This window comes from Protomyctophum bolini (genome assembly GCF_963924005.1).
Source record: "Protomyctophum bolini genome assembly, chromosome: 16".
Lineage (NCBI taxonomy): Eukaryota > Metazoa > Chordata > Actinopteri > Myctophiformes > Myctophidae > Protomyctophum > Protomyctophum bolini.
The window spans coordinates 12,442,252-12,461,521 of NC_137877.1; the positions used below are offsets into that span (position 1 = coordinate 12,442,252).

Below are 19,270 nucleotides of genomic sequence, written 5' to 3' on the forward strand. Positions count from 1 at the left end.
ACACAATGCAATATTGAATGCAATGATATGGTGTGTCCTGTAAGCCCATGTGGGCTGGGCGCCTTTGGTGCATGACACAAAAATAAAGAAATCTATCTATCTATTCAGGCCCATTCAATTAATCTATCACTACATTAGTTGCCTGTTCAAACTAAACTACACTTTATGAAATCATTGTTGCAGCCTACACACATATATTCAGGCCCATTCAGAACACATTTCCCAAATCTCAGTGATTTATCCACACATCGCTCTGTGTGTGTGTGTTGGCGTGTGTGTGTGTCGTGTCGCCCTCCAGCTGCAATTGCGAGTGTGCGCTGTGTGCAGGGCACACTACTGAGTTTAAAAACACAGCTGAAACATGAAGTGGAGTCTGTCACCTCCCGCTATTTCTTTCTTCCCATATTGCTCTGCAACGACACTGGGATGAGGCCCCCGAAGGGGGCCAAAATTCTAGTTATTTTAATTCATGAAGTGAATGTACAGTAGCCTATACGCCTATCAATGCTTGTACTTTTAAAGCAATTGTCAATAAATTAATAATTATGTCAAAATTTTAATTACCTTTTTTTTTCTTACCCAGCAATGGGTAAAACGCTCCCAAAAAGAATAAGTCTCTGTGACACATCTAGGGGCCGCAATCTGCATTCAAAGATTTTCCTAGAAGCTTTGTCATTGCTTGATTTGCCTGTCTACTTCCTGATTGCAACCGGGTTTGTTTTTCGACCAATGACAAAGCTTCTAGGAACATCTTTGAATGCAGATAGCGGCCCCTAGACGTGTCACAGAGACTACATTTTGTTTGGGAGCGTTCTACCCATTGCTGGCTGTCTGAATACCAAAAAATAGTAATACAAAAATGTCATTAAATCTTTTAGAAATATGACTTATAGCAGCTTTAAGCCCCACAACATGAGGAGGGATGTGATGTCCTGATTTGACTTATTTTGGGAAGCAATTGTTTAATTAACTGCTACAAAATGGTGAGTTTAGTTATGATGACTATGGTTAACATTGCCAACGTGAAATCGCACAAAGACACAGACTTAATATTTAATAAAATTTGCCCTATATTTAGAAAAAGCTGTACCCCCCCCCCCCACCCAGGAATCCTGTCAACGGCCCTGATCACAACTGCACAGCGTGAATACAAATCCATACTAAAATATATAAGCTACTGTACATAAAGGTGCATGACAGTATCTGCCAGCGTAATAGCAGCATACTGTAGGCTACTGTATTTTTCCCCTTCTTTTTGGGCTTTTTTATGCCTTTATTATTGACAGGACAGTAGGCTGAGAGAGACATGCAGCCAGAAGCCCAGTACATATAACTTCTGGGAGTTCTTGACATGAAATAGTTTGAGAATCACTGATATAGAAACAACATCATGATTTAAGACAACATTTTCTTGGTGGCGACTGCCTGCGAGGCGTGGGGGGTGCGTGTGGGAGGGTGATGTCATTGCTTTCTCTCTCTGCCAACAATATGACCCCCATGGCAAACTTTCTGGCACGGCCATCTGAACTTCATCCCGAGATCGGGCAGTGAGTCATCGGGAGGCGAATGAATGCCAGCCAGCCGCTCGCTCGCTCGCTCTCACATGTTTCTGCTGCCTGTCGGAGGCCTTATAGTTTGGGATCAATTAGGGATGAGTCAAGTGTACAGTATGTCGGCAGCGAGGGAGAGGACTGGGAACAGAGGAGATGGGGGAGGAATGAGATGCTCTGGTGATAGCTAGGCGTCTCTCAGAGAGTGAGGTATAGTGGATCAAACATTTTCAGCAAGTGCACCCTGTGCTATGTGATATTTCGACATGACACGCTATAGATCCGGTATACGCAACGTTAGCCTATACTTTGCTCGCCTATATTACTTTTTTTTCGTCCAGTGGTGGAAGAACTTACAAATAAAAGTATTGTACAAAAGCATTGGCATCAAATTATCACGATTGTTTAATCACGTTAATAATGTCAAAACGCCAGCAACATGTTTCAACTCACAATGGAGTCTTCATCAGGGCCAGTATTAGGCCCATACTGGTCCTTCAGCATTTCAGTCCCTTTGATCTCTGAAGCACCAGCCGACCGTTTAAACTTTTCCTGCACCTCCATTGAGCACCTAGTCTAGTTGATTTTCTATTTTCGCTTAGCAAAAACTATATGCCTACAGTATTGGACCTTGTGCATTACACTTTACTCTTCCTCTCTCTTACTATACTCTTATCTTCTTCTTCAGGCATCAACAAAGTTGTCCTTGTTGTGCAAGTGTAGATGGTGTGCAATTTATTTTAATCTAGCTCAGAGCTGCATTTTTTACAGAGAAATGGAGAAAGAAAGAAAAGAAAAGCAAGGCATAAAACATAAAAAATAATAGCAGTAATGCAATACAGTGAGGACATGAATAACACAAAATGGGTGGGAGTTTGTTCCACGCATTCAGCCCGTAGCCTACAGTCCATAACTTCCATGCCTGTTCTAAGACTCAAACCCACATTGGAGGACCAGCTCAGAAGAGTATACAGCAACTTTCAACGGGTCTGGTCTTCAAAAGACCCATTATTTCTGGACGGGAACCCCTTTCTGTGTTTAACCCATTCAGGACGGAAACCGCTTTTTGGTGTTTTTAAGCATTATGTTATACTACTACGTGTAGGCGCACAAGCACACGCACGCACGCACACACACACACACACACACACACACACACACACACACACACACACACACACACACACACACACACACACACACACACACACACACGTTTACAAAATGTTTGTGTTTACACAAACCCTCAGCTGGACATACGTAGGAGCTCCTCAACAACCATAAAACAACAACATGCACACTCTCCCAGACAGCCTATACTAGTATAAAACAACAACATGCACACTCTCCCAGACAGCCTACTAGTATAAAACAACAACATGCACACTCTCCCAGACAGCCTATACTAGTATAAAACAACAACATGCACACTCTCCCAGACAGCCTATACTAGTATAAAACAACAACATGCACACTCTCCCAGACAGCCTACTAGTATAAAACAACATGCACACTCTCCCAGACAGCCTATACTAGTATAAAACAACAACATGCACACTCTCCCAGACAGCCTATACTAGTATAAAACAATAACATCCACACTCTCCCAGACAGCCTATACTAGTATAAAACAACATGCACACTCTCCCAGACAGCCTATACTAGTATAAAACAACAACATGCACACTCTCCCAGACAGCCTATACTAGTATAAAACAACATGCACAGTCTCCCAGACAGCCTATACTAGTATAAAACAACAACATGCACTCTCTCCCAGACAGCCTACTAGTATAAAACTTCGGGTTACTTCAGTAACCTCAGTTGTATAAGTGACTCGAAGAAGAGAGTCATATGGGTCCGAGACACTTGGTGGCGCTGGAGCACAGAACAAAACATAAACTCACGAGCTAATTTATTGGTTCGTGGAGCTGTCACTCAAGGCGGCGCCTCCGGTCCTGACCCGCAGGTATAAAACCGGTGGGCGTACACGCCGAGTCATTCCTATCAACCATTTTTCTGCCGCTTGCCAAAGCAGACGGGCAGTACAATGACTCTCTTCTTCGAGTCACTTATACAACTGAGGTTACTGAAGTAACCCGAAGTTGTCTAAAGTGCCTCTCTCGAAGAGAGTCATATGGGTCATCATAAAACTCCCGTATGATCACCCCGGCTGACAGGACCGCTCCACGGTCCCCCCTTTTCCAGAGAGACGTCACCATCACGTGAATGTGCGTCCCTCCCGCAAGGGAGACTGAGAAGGTTAGCCAGGTCACAGACCTGGCTAACCAAAAGAAGGTCTCTTCTCGGCCGTCGGGCCAACACCCGGCGGCCCAGAGTCCCTCTAACAGGTAAAAATTCTAAAAAATACTGATAGAGAGGTGAGGGAAAACACCCTGGGAAGCCAACAGTAAACCTGTCCCCTGCTACCCAGGAAGTTTCCCCAGCCCACAGACGCAACCCCTTTAAGAGGGCGGGATCCCAGGAACCCCCACCAGGCTCTGCCTGGCGGTCAAGGGACCCCCAAGAGGAGCCGACAGCCATGCTGCCTTATGTGCTCCCAGCAGTCTGCAGGGCTCATGTCTTACCAGACTAACGTGCGGCAGCTCCCAGAACTGCATGGGCCAGGTTCACGGGAGCCACGTCGAGATTGTAATATGTGGCGAAAGTCGACGGAGTCGACCAACTCGCCGCCGCACACACATCCTGTATAGGAACGCCCTTCGCTAAGGCCCAGGATGCTGACATTCCCCTTGTGGAGTGAGCACGTAGCCCCTCGGGGAGATCCACTCCACTGGTAGCGTATGCTAGTTGTATGGCCTCCACAATCCACTGTGAGAGCCGTACTTTCGTGACGGGTTTCCCCTTCCGCTGTGCTTGAGGGGCCCACGCAACGAACAGCTGATCCCCCTTCCTGAAGGGGGCCGTCCTGGCCTTGTACAGTTTCAGTGCCCTGACTGGACACAGGCGATGTAACCGCCCATCCTCCTCCGAGGCAAAGGGCGGTGGGTGGAAAGCCACCAACTCCACTGGCCCACAGCCAGAGGGAAAATTCTTCGGCAGGAACGACAGGTTCGGCCTGACCGTAACTCTAGTGTCATCGCCACTGAATCTCATGCAGCTCACGTTAACTGAGAGCGCGTGAATGTCACTCGACCTCTTAGCTGTCGTCAACGCGACCAGCAAAACGGTCTTTAGAGAGAGGAACTTCAGGTCCACCGCGTCCAACGGCTCAAAGGGCTCCCTTGTGAGCGCATCCAGCACAACCGTCAGATCCCAAGCTGGAACCAGGGATCTAGTAACTGGCCTGAGATGCATGACACCCTTCATGAACTGTCGGACCAGCGGGAGCTCGCTCACCTGGCCGTTGTTTATGCCCAAGTGGTAGGCGGAAATAGCCGCCAGGTTGACCTTCACCGAGGACAAACCTAGACCTCTGTCCAGGAATTCCTGTAGATAGGACAAAATGAGAGCCACCGGGGCTTGGAACGGGGGGATCCTTACTGGCCTTTCCGAACACCAGCGCACAAACAGCTGCCACGCTGTGTTGTAACGCCGTCTGGTAGACGCTGCCCTAGCGCTCAGAATGGTCTCGATGACATTCTGTGGCAAACCGGTTATTCCGAGAGCGGCCCCTTCATGGGCCAGACCCATAGGTCCAGGTCCTGGGGGCGTGGGTGGAATATCTCTCCGCCGGCCTGCGTGAGCAAGTCCCGCCTCAGGGGAAGTTGCCACGGTTCGCGGTAAAGGAGGGGGACAACGTCCTGCCTCCATGATCCCCATGCCGGAGCCACCAGCAGTAGTTGGACATCCTCCAATCTCACTCTGGCCAGCACATGCGGAATTAGTTCCAGTGGCGGGAACGCATAGAGCAGACCCTGTGGCCACTGGTGCGCCAGTGCGTCCAGGCCCAGCGGTGGTTCGCCCCTCAGCGAGAAGAAGAGAGGACGTTTCGCGTCTTCTCTTGTGGCGAACAGATCCGCCTCCGGAAAACCGAAGTTGTGCCATATCTGGTCCGCCACCTGAGGGTGGAGAGACCAGTTGCCGTAGCGGAGGGGGCCCCTCGAGAGGAGGTCCGCCGCTGAGTTCAGCAGGCCCGGCACGTGACATGCTGTGAGGGAGAGGAGACGACTGTCGCACCACACCAGCAGCCTGTGTGCCAGTGTGCACAGACGTCTCGAGGTGAGACCTCCCTGTCTGTTGATGTAGGACATCGTCGTCGTGTTGTCCGTTCGGACCAGGACGTGGTGTCCCTGAAGAAATGGTTCGAACTCCCTCAGAGCGAGGAAGACCGCCATCAATTCCAAGTAATTGATGTGGGCGGTCCTTCTCAGGTATGCGTCCCACAGACCCCTGGTTGACCTGCCCTCGTGTGTGGCACCCCATCCCGAGAGGCTGGCGTCCGTGGTGACGATCTTCCTGGATAGGGGAAGGCCCAAGGGCACCCCTTCCATCAGTCTGTGTCTGTCTGACCACCACCTCAGCGCCAGTGTGCAGGCTGGAGATACTGTCACACGGCGGTTCACACACCTGGTGGGAATGTGCAGGGACCCGAGCCATCGTTGGAAGGGCCTCATGTGCAGTCTCCCCAGTCGTACCAATGAAATGGCCGACGCCATGATGCCTGCCATGCGTAGGCATGTGCGTAACTGGAGGGTGCGTCCCGGTGTGAACAGTGACACACACTTCAGTAGGTCGTTGAGTCTGTCTGCCGACAGCCTCGCCGTATACGCAACTGAATCCAGTTTGATGCCTATGAAGTCTGTCGACTGCGTAGGCACCAGCATGCTCTTGGTGTAGTTCACAATGAACCCTAGGGAGGCCACGTGGGTCAACACTCTGGTTGTGGCCCTCGTTACCTCCTCCCTCGATCTGGCCATCAGGAGCCAGTCGTCGATATAGCTCGCCACTCGAATGCCCTGTTGACGCAGGGGAGCGAGGGCGGTTTCTGTGCAGCGCACAAACACCCTGGGGCTCAGGGACATCCCGAAGGGGAGGACCGTGTACTCGTACACTTTCCCCTGGAACCCGAACCGCAGGAACTTCCTGTGAGGTGGGTAGATGGGGATGTGGAAGTATGCATCTTTTAAGTCTATGGACGTGAACCAGTCGCCTGGGCGTATGGTACGTACTAGAGACTTGGCCGTCAGCATTTTGAACGCAAACTTCTTGAGGTGACCGTTGAGTGCCCGTAGGTCCAGAATGGGGCGTAGCCCCCCCCCTTTTTCTTGACCAAGAAGTAGCGGGAGTAGAACCCGCTGTGACATTGGCTCTGGGGCACCTCTCTGACGGCTCCTTTCTCCAGCAGAGAAGCTATCTCCTGTTGGAGAACTTGACCCGCTTGGCCCCGCGAGTCGGTGAAGAGAATTCCACTGAACGCGGGGGGTCTCATTGCAAATTGGAGCCTGTAGCCCTTTGCTAATGTGCGTAGGACCCAGGGGGACGCATTGAAGCGTTCCCATTGGGCTACGTGCTTGGTCAAGGGACTTATCCCCTCCAGACCCCGTCTGGAGGTGGTGTCCACCGGATGACCAGAGAAAATTTCGCCATGACCCGTCTCCCTGGTGGCGTTTAAGCCCGCCACAGGCCTCATATGCCACCACTCTGCTTGGGGCAGCGCTTCGGCTGTCCCTAACAGAGGGTTCATGGTCCCCCGACAATGTGCTTTTTGTTGTTTTTTTGTTGTTTTGGGCAAAGCCTTTAATACAGAAAAAACATGACACTGTGCATTCGTGCAAACATTGTGCGGCTCGGCGACAGACCCACCCGTGGTGGGGATCTGTGCCACGAGCTTCAGCCTTTTTGGGTGCGGTCCCGGTGTGCAGCCCGGGGCTGCTACACTCAGGCCGAGGCCCAAGGCTGTGGGGGGGTTGGGAGGCGTCCAAGCTCGCTTCCCTTGGAGACGGGGTCGGAGGGTCACTTCCGCTGCTGGGATCCGCCGGCCTTGGGGACTCCTCTCTTGGGCCTGGTCGAGGCGGAGGGGGGTCGGCGGCGTTGGTCACGGTTGGCCTGCTGTCGTCTGCCCCTACCTTCAGTTGGCTGGTCGCCCGGTGGAAGCGCCGGCGGGTCTGCCCTGGGTTGGCGAGAGCGCTGTGGGGCTTGGCGGCCCGCATCGCGATAGTCTGGTCGTCGCTGGGACCACTGTCGTTGGCGCTGGTCCGTGCGTGGGGGCTGCCCACGCTGTTGCAGGAGGACTGGGCGAGGAGCGAGAGCAGCGAGTGCCTCGCAGCCAGGTCTCTGTTGCTCTACTGCAAGCGCCATTCTTTCTAGGGCCCCCTTGAAGAGGCCACCTGGTTCGATGGGGCCCTCCAGTAGCTCCTTCCTGGCCGTGGCGTCGAGCTTGGGGCTGACGTCTAGCCATCTGATCCGTTCAGACATGATAACTGCAGTCCCCATCCTGCCGACCAGTGCTGTGGAGCTGCAGACAAACTTTATCGTCTCCTGATGGAGTCTCTTGATCTCGGCAAGCTCGTCGGGGGTGGGGAACTCACCCATACCGTTGAGTATGACCGAGAGAGAGCCCTGCAGCAGCGCAATGGTATTGTGGTGCTTGCCGGATGCGGCGATGAGGGAAAAGAGCTTACTGCTAGCACTGCTAGCGTCCTTGTCCCTCTTGGTGGGCAGGGTGGGTTCCTTGGCCAAAGGTCTGATGCTTGGGGCGGTGGGATCCAGTAGGTAGGCTCCTACTGTCGAGCCGACGGTTGGCATCGCCCCAAGACCTACCGACGGCATATCAATGGTGTCCAATGGCACCTTGGTATGGCGAAGAGTGGGGGGGGTCTGGCTGGGTTCCCTCCAATTGGACGTGAAGGTGGAGTGGAAACCTTGGGCCAGCGGGAGGATAGTCCTCCGCGCGGGGGCCTTGTTCTCCGTTCCAGGCCAGTGGTCCTCTGGGTTTGGGGGAGGTGCCACCTCCGGCCAAGCACGGTCACATCTGATGGCGGCCTGGCGTAGGAGCTCGGTGAGGTCCCATTCTTCGACGGGTGGGCGCGGAGCCGCCGAGGCCCCGTCGGGGGCCTCAGGGGGTCCATTGTCCTGGGGAGGAGCCTCCTCTTCCAGGACATGGCCACGGTGAGATGAGTTGTCGTCATCGTCCTCGTCATCGTCGAGAGCTGGTGCGTCGGCATCCAGGTCTCTGTCGTCCTCATAGCCCACCTGGTCTAGGACCCTGTACTCTCCAGGAGGTTCCTGGGCGGAGTACGGTTCGTCCATGGGACACTGTCGATCCATGAAGTCTCCCCACCTGTCACCAGCTGGCAGCTGGTAAGGGTGAGGGAGGGGTTCGTAGTCTGGCCTGGGGAGACCGTAGGTTTGAGTGTCGTCACAGTAGTCGTCACGGCATCGATCCAGGTCGTCACTTGAGTGAAGGCCGAAGCTACGCTCTGTCCTGAAGGAAGAGAAAGAGAAAGAAGCAGCAGGTTGGCGGCGTGGGCCGTCTAGTGCTGCTGCCTCGTAGGAGGTGTAGCTTGCGTTGGTCCTGGGGGCCTTTCTGACAGGGGATGGGTATCCGGGACCGTCTACGTGCCGCTGTGTAGCTGTTGATGCACGAGGCCTGGCGCCTGTAGATGCATCGGAGGGACCAGGGAGCTGTCTTCCAGACTGGGCGGGGGGGGGGAGGGCCCGTGAGGTTGCAGAAACCCCCTCCAGGCGGGCCCTGACCCTGGACAGCCTGCGCCCCTTCTCTCTGTCTGTAAGCTCAAGGCAGCACGGGCAGAGGCCCACGACCTCAAAGGCGTTCCTGGCATGTGTTAACCCTAGGCAGTACATGCACATGGAGTGGCGATCATCTGGGATCAAAAGATTGTTGCAGACCCTGTTAAAGCAGAGTCTTGGACTGGGTCCATCCTCGTGGTCATCCCTAGCAGCCATGGTGAGATGGTTTATTCTCAAAAAACCCTTTATTTTATATATATTTTAGTATTTTAATATATAAAAAATATTGTTATTATTATTTAGCTCTTCAACTAAATAAAAATATTTTTTTGACTTAACTCCCCTACTAAGGAAGGTGACGTGAAGCGGCACGCACACGGTGGTCAGCTTTCAGTCAACGGCTGAGAGCTAACGCACGTGTTATTGCTGGCTTACCTTGTAATGTGGAGCCAGAGAAGCCTGCTTCTTGTGCCCAATGCGGGGAAGGGTTGAGAGAGAGGGCGGGGAAGGGTTGAGACCGCGGCCCGTCTCGCCTGCGGTAGATTGTGATGTCGGTGTCGTCACCGAGTGTTGTCGTCACCGAGTGCTGCGGGCTACGGCTAGGAGGAGGCTAGCCAGCGGCTAACGAGAGGCTAGCGATGGTAGAAAAGAGCGGCAGCAACACTGAAGCTAACCAAGACAGGCTGACGGAGCTAGCTAACAGCTAACGACGCTAGCTAGAGGGTAGCGAGGGAAGACAGAAACAACAAGCCGCCGGGCAGGCTCACTTGTGTTATATAGTCTTATTTTACTTATCTGCAGTAGCTCGTAGAAACACCTTCTTGGCTGCGAATCCCCGCGGTACAGGTCGGTTTTAGACGCGTCCGTCTTTCGGGAAAATACAATTTCAACAGCCGGTGTGAATCTTTGGTACGTTGTGCTGTGTGCATCCAAGCGCAGAAAAATGTAGGAATGACTCGGCGTGTACGCCCACCGGTTTTATACCTGCGGGTCAGGACCGGAGGCGCCGCCTTGAGTGACAGCTCCACGAACCAATAAATTAGCTCGTGAGTTTATGTTTTGTTCTGTGCTCCAGCGCCACCAAGTGTCTCGGACCCATATGACTCTCTTCGAGAGAGGCACTTTAGACAACAACAACATGCACACTCTCCCAGACAGCCTATACTAGTATAAAACAACAACATGCACACTCTCACAGACAGCCTATACTAGTATAAAACAACAACATGCTCAACTCTCCCAGACAACCTATAGTATTGAAGTATTCGTGTTGAGTATTGAACACTGCAGAGTGTACAACAACAGCTACTGTAGTTTCTTTCAACTCACTTCCAAATTACAAATTAGCAAGATAGCACCCCGTAGCATAGCAGCAGACAACATGGGCACAATCAATGAAAATCCATTCAGCAAATTTTACAATTATGACCTTTGATGTCTTCAATCACGTAGTAATCCATAATCAAGGGCATGCCGTGGACGCTGTTGTTGTGGAGTTGCCCAGTAAAGCTGAAGTCCTGAAAAAAACGTATGCTAGGCTCCTCTAGGGACTGCATGCTGACTTCCTTTCTTTACAAAAACCTTGCAATAGACATTTGACATTGTGAGGCTTATATTTAATCATGAACAAAGACGCAAGTTTGGGGTGAAGAAAAACAAATCTGCCACATTCTAGAACCAAGCACAGGCATCAGGCAGGCATGACCAATCAATCTACGCAGGTACAGATGGCAATGCACACACACACACACACACACACACACACACACACACACACACACACACACACACACACACACACACACACACACACACACACACACACATTTATGAATTATGATGTTTTAGGCCCTGCAATCACCAACAATAGGCCGCCCTATAGCCTATATCAGGGGTGCCCAGACTTTTTGTACTTGAGAGCTACTTTCAAAATGACCAGCTCAACAAGATCTACCCACCAAAAAAATATAATCTCATTGCTGAAAAAAAACATTTTTCCTGAGGGGAAAATCGGAGCTGGAGTCACATAACATGACAAACACACTTGGAAATAAAGGGAGGAAATGGAAATAGTTTTTTGTGATATTTGCCCTTTTCTATGTCAATTAATCAAGTCGCCTTAATTAATTAAAGTGTCAGATGTGTATGTGGCTCTGTGTTGCCATACTGTGGCTGTGTGTGGGCGTCGGCTTTGAACCCTGGTCTTCACTCCACTCATTGCCAGATCATTGTACAACCTTTCATGGTAGTATAGCTTGTCTCTAAACCAGTGTTTACTTCCTAGTAGTGAGGCTATAGTTTAGTAATCTCTTAGTTCCTAGTATTCCTATAGTGTTTTGCTCCTGTGTTTTTCCTGCAGCTTCTCTTCTCCTCTCCTCCAGAACCCAGCTCTCCTGTCCATCTGCCTGCCGCCAGCCCTGCCTGCTCTTCTCAGCCTTCATGTTTGTTTTATGCTGCACTATATACAGCGACCATCCTAAGCAAGCCGCTATAGTGTGGTATCGTGCAGGAGAAAGTGCTGGAAAAGAGTGCGTGTGTCCCTGCATTCAGCACGCGATACTGTGTTATAGGCTAGGCTGCTGCTCAGAGATCTGCTCAGTACAACGCTATAGTTATTCTGTTAGAGGCACTACAGCCGAACCACTGAACCCTGCATTATCCACTTAAGACCTATTATACTACTGTATATATAGTTGTACACAGTGGACGGTGGGAAATAACCGACCTGCAAGCTCTCACTTGTCTTGGTCTGGAAATGTGGAAATTGTTATGGTTTGCAGAAAGTTGAACCCAAAAGCAGAGTTAAACACAGGAACGAGTTGGCAACCTTGCATCCGGCAACTCTACCCCTGAGCCACCGCCGCCGTCAAGAACAGAAGCTCACAGTGATATACGTCAAACCATTGGTTCCCAAAGTGGGGTCCGGGGACCCCCAGGGTGTCCTTGAGAGAGTTCCAGCTAAATGATAGTTAGAAACCAAATGGACCATTATGGGTCTGTAACTCTGAGAACACACACACAGACACACACACACACACACACACACACACACACACACACACACACACACACACACACACACACACACACAGTCCTGTAAATATAAACTCACTCCCCCCACCTCTTTTCCCTAACCACTTCTCCTTCCCATAATTATAATAGTGCATGCATGCATGCGTGTGTGCGTGCGCATGCACGCACACACACACACACACACACACACACACACACACACACACACACACACACACACACACACACACACACACACAGCACAGGCAGCTCCACGACAACATATAAGGGGCTATACCCCCAAGTTTATGCAACGTCATGAAATATTCACGATATCCGATCCAAAAATTCACCTCCTCTCTTTCGGGTGAGAAATTATGGCTGCAGTCAGCTCTCTCTCTCTCTCTCTCTCTCTCCCTCCAAGTGGGCGTCCGGCACTAGCCTGCAATGGGCGAGGGGGGTGCTATAAATAGACAACCAACCCCCACGAAAATCACATCAGCCGGATAGGATAGGATAGGACTGCAGGGTCAATACTTCTTGGGATGGCTCACTTTTATTTCTTTATTTTATTGAAGTATAGCCTAGAGTAGACTGTTCCTGTGCCGATTCCTATAAAGGCACGCGCACGCACACTATAGGCTATAGCCTTGGATCAAAGACTGTCATAGATAAATGATCTGTTATGCAAACTAAGCCACATGGATTGTATACATCTGACCATAATCTTCTTGTTCCAATAAGGCGAACACTGTGTATACTCCACATGCGCTCTCATTCCAGGCTGTTGTCATCTGTTTTTGTTCCACATCATAGATAGAAGACATAGCCACTGTAGCCTACTCATTGGTACACACAGATGGCAGGTGCACGGTTGGGACCGGATGCCGCTTTCATCTCTCTCACGCACGCACGCACACACATGACACACACACACACACACACACACACACACACACACACACACACACATTTGTTGTGCAACCGTGAGTCAACTCAACGCGTATGGGCCAGCTGTGCACACACACACAGCGGTGCGCACACACACAGCGGTGCGCACGGTGCCAAAGCACTGCATGGGTTATTAAAGCGTCGAGGTGCGTTTCGCCTTCAGCCAAACCAAGCCAATTAAGACCACACTCAGTTAGGCAGCCTTGTCTTCTCCGTCATATATCATCATCATATCCACACACACACACACACACACACACACACACACACACACACACACACACACACACACACACCATGACACACACACACACACACACACACACACACACACACACGCACACACACACCATGCTACTAACCTTACTGATCTGAAAGTTCTCCGAGACTAAAGTTTCCTGGATGTCCACGTCTCGGGGGGTGGGGGTCCCCGCCGCACTGCCGTACCCCGAGGGCGACCCCATGGACCCCCCCGTCGGAGAGGAGGTGGTCAGCCCGTCGAGCACCTTCCGAAACTTCTTCATGTTGTCCTTCTGTTGTTGTTGTGGTTGACCCAATACACGTTGATTTGTATAGCCTACTCTTTTAATAACCCTCCAAAGACGTTATATATCTTCCTCTGTCTCTGAATGAAAGGCGACGCGAGTAGGTTTGGAATGAAAATAAAATAAATGCAATGTTTTTTTTATTAATTATCCTTGTTTTCTTGCAGTATATAAAGCCTTTTGGTGCTTCGCTCGTTTCCTTTGCTTCTCTTTAAGAAGGATTTAAAAAGTCACAGAAGGACCTCATCTTGTCCGTCTGGGGCTGCTGAGACGAGCCGTCCGTTCGGGTGATGGAAGAAAAGAAACAGGAAAACAATAAATGACTCCGTTCTGTTCGGAATTATAACTTGCAATTTGCAGATGCACGGCGAGGCGATCGATTGTCAAACCGCAGCATTCACCGCTGTCCGTCGAAACTACTTAACTTCATGTTTCTGTTTTCTCTTCTTTGCCACGCTAGAGCCACAGCCACTTCATGGCGTGCACGGTGCACGCTGCATGCAGGGCAATCCGGTTATCTCAACATAATCAGCGACCCTAGCGACGGGGTGGTGGTGAGTGAGTGCGGTTTGATATACACACAATTGTTATATTTTTACAAGAACTTGACGTATATGTAGGCCATTCCAATGGCATTAAAAAAAAGACCCTATACTTCACGGCACTGTAAACCATAGACGCAGAAGAGCTGGTGGTGATGTTGTTGATGATTGGTTAAACGCGTCTGGATGCATCAAAAACAACTACAAATATATATAATTGAATGAAGCCATGTAGGAGCTCTTCAGAAGTGACGGGGTTGAGAACTGGCACTAGTCGTGCCTGTCGAGGTGGAATGGTGTTCATTCAGTTGTTTTCGTCACCTCTCTCTCTCTCTCTCTCTCTCTCTCTCTCTCTCTCCCCTGCAGTCGAGCGAGCGGAGTTGAGCTGTCCGCGGTGCTGAAACACATCCAGCCGGGGCCACTCCTCCTCCAGCCCTCCCCTCGCCAGCGATTGGATGAGGGCTTTAAATCAAAGTACAGTAAAATATACTGAATGGAATGGCACACAAACAAACCCCTATGCTGTACATTACGACAGCAAAACACGCCGTGCATAATAATGGCAGAAGGCATATGTTTATAATACGTCAACATCTCTCAGATAATATGCAATTGACTGCACCATGCACTGAGGTATATAGGCTTTATGACTCACAGAACATTTACATTTGACATCTTCAAATATTTAGTGTGGGCTGAGAGAGAGAGAGAGAGAGAGAGAGAGAGAGAGAGAGAGAGTCTCTATAAGTGACTGCAGGCCCCCGGTCAGGCGGTAGAATTGTATAAGTGCTTACATCACCATCAGCCTGCCCTGGGCTGTATACTTCATGTTATCATGAGTGAGAAGATTCTTGTTATCAAGTCCGAACACTATTTTCACTGTAGTTTCTTCTCCTTCTCCTTCACGGTGCATATCATATTTTCCGTCAGTTTCTGCAAGAATGAAGAGGTCTATAAATCATGTTACGGTTTCGAGACGAGAGTATATGAAGTGATTCAGTTTCACTTCAGGAATGCAAAACAATCAACAGTCAAGTCATTAAGTCATGTAAAACATTTAAAGGGACCCTTTTTTGAAAAAAAAAAAAACGTATATGTTAATGACGTTTACAATATTTAGAACACGTTCTTGTGGTTTTAGATATTTTGGATTTTAGCAGTGTCCACAATGTCATGGACACTGGGCTCACTTCCTTCCTCGACTACAATTTCCATAATGCTTTGGTGCAGTGCTCACTCAGCGTCCTCAGCAAGGAATCAAGCTCCATTTTCAAAACACATCTTGAGGGGAAAAAAAGTAGTGTCCTACTTCGTTGTACAAGTGTGCTTGCGGATGCTTTGAAAAGTACCAACCGTTTAATGCAATGATGTTATGCCTCATCACAGGGTCGCAGGGTCATTTTGTCTAGTGCGAAATTTTCTGAGGGTTGCAAGGTGTCATATAGCTGCTTCACAATGTCCCGCCAATCTAAGCAATTCATCAGCTGCATCCGCACGCGCGCGCACCCTCCCCCCCCCCTCTATTCAGGAAAATATGATAATAAGGCCCGATGTTGAATATTCAAAAGCTAACAAATTCCTCTGAGCTTATTCAGAACCGCATCAGACAATGCCTCAATGTCAATGGCTTCAAAAAATGCATTTAATGAAGGACACGCGTCGAACGGTGTCAGATTATGGGTTCACCGTCGATGCAGTCTCCACTCATTTGTTTGGAGCGCATGCAGCAATTGTTCTAATGTAATCGTCACTTTGCCAGAGAGAAAAGCGCCTGCATATTATGGTCCTGTTATATTACTGTGCCCTTTTCCTTTCACCGCACACTGTACACCAACAGGCAAGGCCGTGCAATCAAAGACATCCCAAAGGCCAGGGTGATAATTAGAGCTCACTCTACTAAATACGGAGGCGTGCAGTGTATAGATTGTGTTGGCGGGCTGCGCTTGACCTCAGTCAGAGACGAGGAGGATCGAGGAAGATGAATGTATTCATACGCTCTGATTGACAAAGTGATTTACAGGAATGGATTGAATTGACTACAGTGAGTACACAGGGCATGCATCCAATGGGTTGTCAAAGAAAAAATATATAAGAGATGCAGTATACACCGAGTACAGTCTACAGTCTATACACAGTAAAAATCCTCAATGGTAAAGTTGAAGTGCCGTGATTTTTGTATTTCTTCATGCGTTTATGAGGTGACAGTACTTCATTAGACCCCTTGGTTGTGGTTGTTATGTTGCAATGACGTCTTCCCTTTGTATAGGGTTTCTTCCTGTAGGCTGCATGGAACCTTTGACTGAGGCTGCAGTCAAACGTGCAAATGATTAAAAAAAAAGTGATATAGTGACATCACACTATACCCTCCCCCTGTATCATACAACAATGGCTGTGGGTGCAGCTTCAGTTCAGGTGGATCACCACCCACCAGGCAAACCAGGCGTACTTAATGAACTGGTGGGCGTGTCCACATAAAAACAACATTTTAACAAATACGGTACACTTTTTTCGAAAATAATCTTATCTCCTCCTTATATAATAATAATACCTGATGATCATGTTTTAGGGTGGAAGAATATTACGGCACTGCATCTTCAATGTATCTATTTGTAAGGCATTACAAGTGCACAGCTCTCAGACTTATCTGAGAGCCCTGTTTATGCTTTGGCTATTTAAAAATGTACAAGTTTGCAACGTGATCTTATAGATCTGCTATTTCCATGTGGCCTATGTATGGCATGTGACTCCAAATTAGGGAAGCAAGGATGAAAGTGGTGGCTTTTTTAGAATGCCAAATAGACTGCCAAATATTATGCATTGTGTATTTCTCTGCCTTCCATTCAGTCTCATTGAAGCATTCTCTGTCTAACTCAACTGCAGCTGTCAATCTAACAGCTGACTTGACTCCTCCACGCTGTCAGCAAAGGTATACTTATTTGTGTCGCCCTTATCTTTAGCGCAGATCCTTTTGTATAGCATCTCTGTTAAGACAAGACTATAAGGACTGTCTGAGAATAGGGTTGGGGAGGCTTGCGCCTGGAGGGGCTGCTGGAACAGGCAAGGAGGCCTGTTCCTCACTCTCTGTATGCTGTTACTCTGCTGAATCTTCTGAATAAATTCTCAATACTTCACCCTGAAGAACTTTGTCAATCCTTCATCTTTGGAAGATTATTTAATCTACAGCACTTTCAAACATTTTGTGCCCGAGGCACAATAGACCAAGTCCAAATCGATGTATTCATAGCGAAAATGGATGATCTACAAGCAATGTGACACATTGTGTGGTGGTTGGTTTAACATTACGTTTTTTCAAAATAAGACAGACAAAAAAAGAGAAGAAAAAACAGGGCATGATTTCATTCTGAATGAGTCATTACTCATTACATTACAATAAGTTACACTGCTATAGATTGTGTAAAGAGTGGAGGACAAATACATTGTGAGGTTGTTGATCAGCTGTTTTTGATATTTAAAAAGAAAATGTGTTGACAGTTTTTAAATAAACAAAGGAATAAACAGTTGAAAGTGCAGGTAAAGCGTATCACATTTCCTTCTGTACTGGGTGCACACTAAGTACCGATTTAGTACATGAAGGAAATGCAATTATATAATGTGTGGTTTTCTCTGACAGACCTGGATTTGTCTCACGTCGGCACACCACTTGGGCCCTGCACCGGAATAGAGAGACTGTTGTGCACACACATTCATATACTCACACACACACACACACACACACACACACACACACACACACACACACACACACACACACACACCTGTGCGCTCACGTTTCTATGGCTGCATTCGTACCTCGGGTCTCATTGATTTCTGTCGACTTTCCCTGACCTTCAGCCCCCGGTGGGAGGCTGCGAGCGGAGGAACAGGCAGGAAGGCATAGGCTACTCACAGAGAACATAATAAAGCACCGAAGTCCTGACGTCACTGTCAGTAGAGGGCGTCAGTCCACAGGTCCGTGTACTTTTTATTTGCATTGTAATCTCCATAGGGGGATTTTAGATTGCCTCATATAAGAACTGACCACCACAGCCTTTTCACTCATATGGATATATGAAGCATCGACTGGAGGTGGAAATGTACAAATATACCCAAAGAGTAACAAAATAAGCCCTATAGAAACGAGTCGAACAACCCAGAGACTACATTTCCGGGTAGGCGGGGTTGCTGCACCTGCCCGTCGCACAACAGAAACTCTTCATATGTAGTTTCAAGGCTTTTGTGGCCAAATTAATTCCATTTTCTACAGAAACTGGCTGTATCAAATATGGACATCATTAACGACGCACAGCCACAGACAGAAAGGCCGGGGTGGTCGGTTTATTTTTCAAACACAGTTCTTATATGAAGCGACCTAAATCGCTTGATTACAATGCAAATAAAAAAATACATTAACCTGTGTATTGGCGCCCTCTACTGAAAGTGACGTCAGACTTTGGTGCTCTATGGTTTCCCAATGAAAGAGCACACATGTGCACATACTGCACCGCACACACACACATGTACAACTCTCATTGGGCCAACTTGTGTCATGGTTTGCAGTGAAGAAAGTTGAACCCAAAAGCAGAGCCAAAACACAGGAACCAAGTTACGGTATTTATTCACAATAAGTGAATGGGAATGTAGCATAAAACAAACATGAAGGCTGAGAAGAGCAGGCAGGGCAGGCGGATGAACAGGAGAGCTGGGTTCTGGAGGAGAGGAGAAGAGCTTGAGCTGCAGGAAACACACAGGAGCAAAACACTGGGAGATTACTAAACTATAACTTCATTACTAGGAAGTAAACACTGGTTTAGAGACAAGCTACTACCATGAAAGGTTGTACAATGATCTGGTGATGAGTGAAGACCAGGGTTTAAATACTGTCAGGGCTGAAGAGTTGATGGCCTGCAGGTATGTTAATTGAGTGCGATGAGGTATATGTACCTTTATTGAGAAGGATATGTGACCACAGACAGGTGTGCCAAGGCTAGAAGCTGGGAGGAAAGCCCACACACAGCCA

General features: G+C 48.9%; 1 protein-coding gene across 1 annotated transcript in view; it reads right to left on the reverse strand.

The window, feature by feature from the left end:
* LOC308330427 (syntaxin-binding protein 5-like) overlaps positions 1-13,690 on the reverse strand; it is a gene marked incomplete at its 5' end in the record, with an annotated part of 196,581 nt that extends 182,891 nt beyond the window's left edge. Inside the window, one exon of the mRNA XM_080785278.1 lies at positions 13,529-13,690. Coding sequence (XP_080641404.1) covers positions 13,529-13,690 — 162 coding nt within the window. The remainder of the gene's footprint in view (positions 1-13,528) is intronic.
* Positions 13,691-19,270: the final 5,580 nt, after the last annotated feature.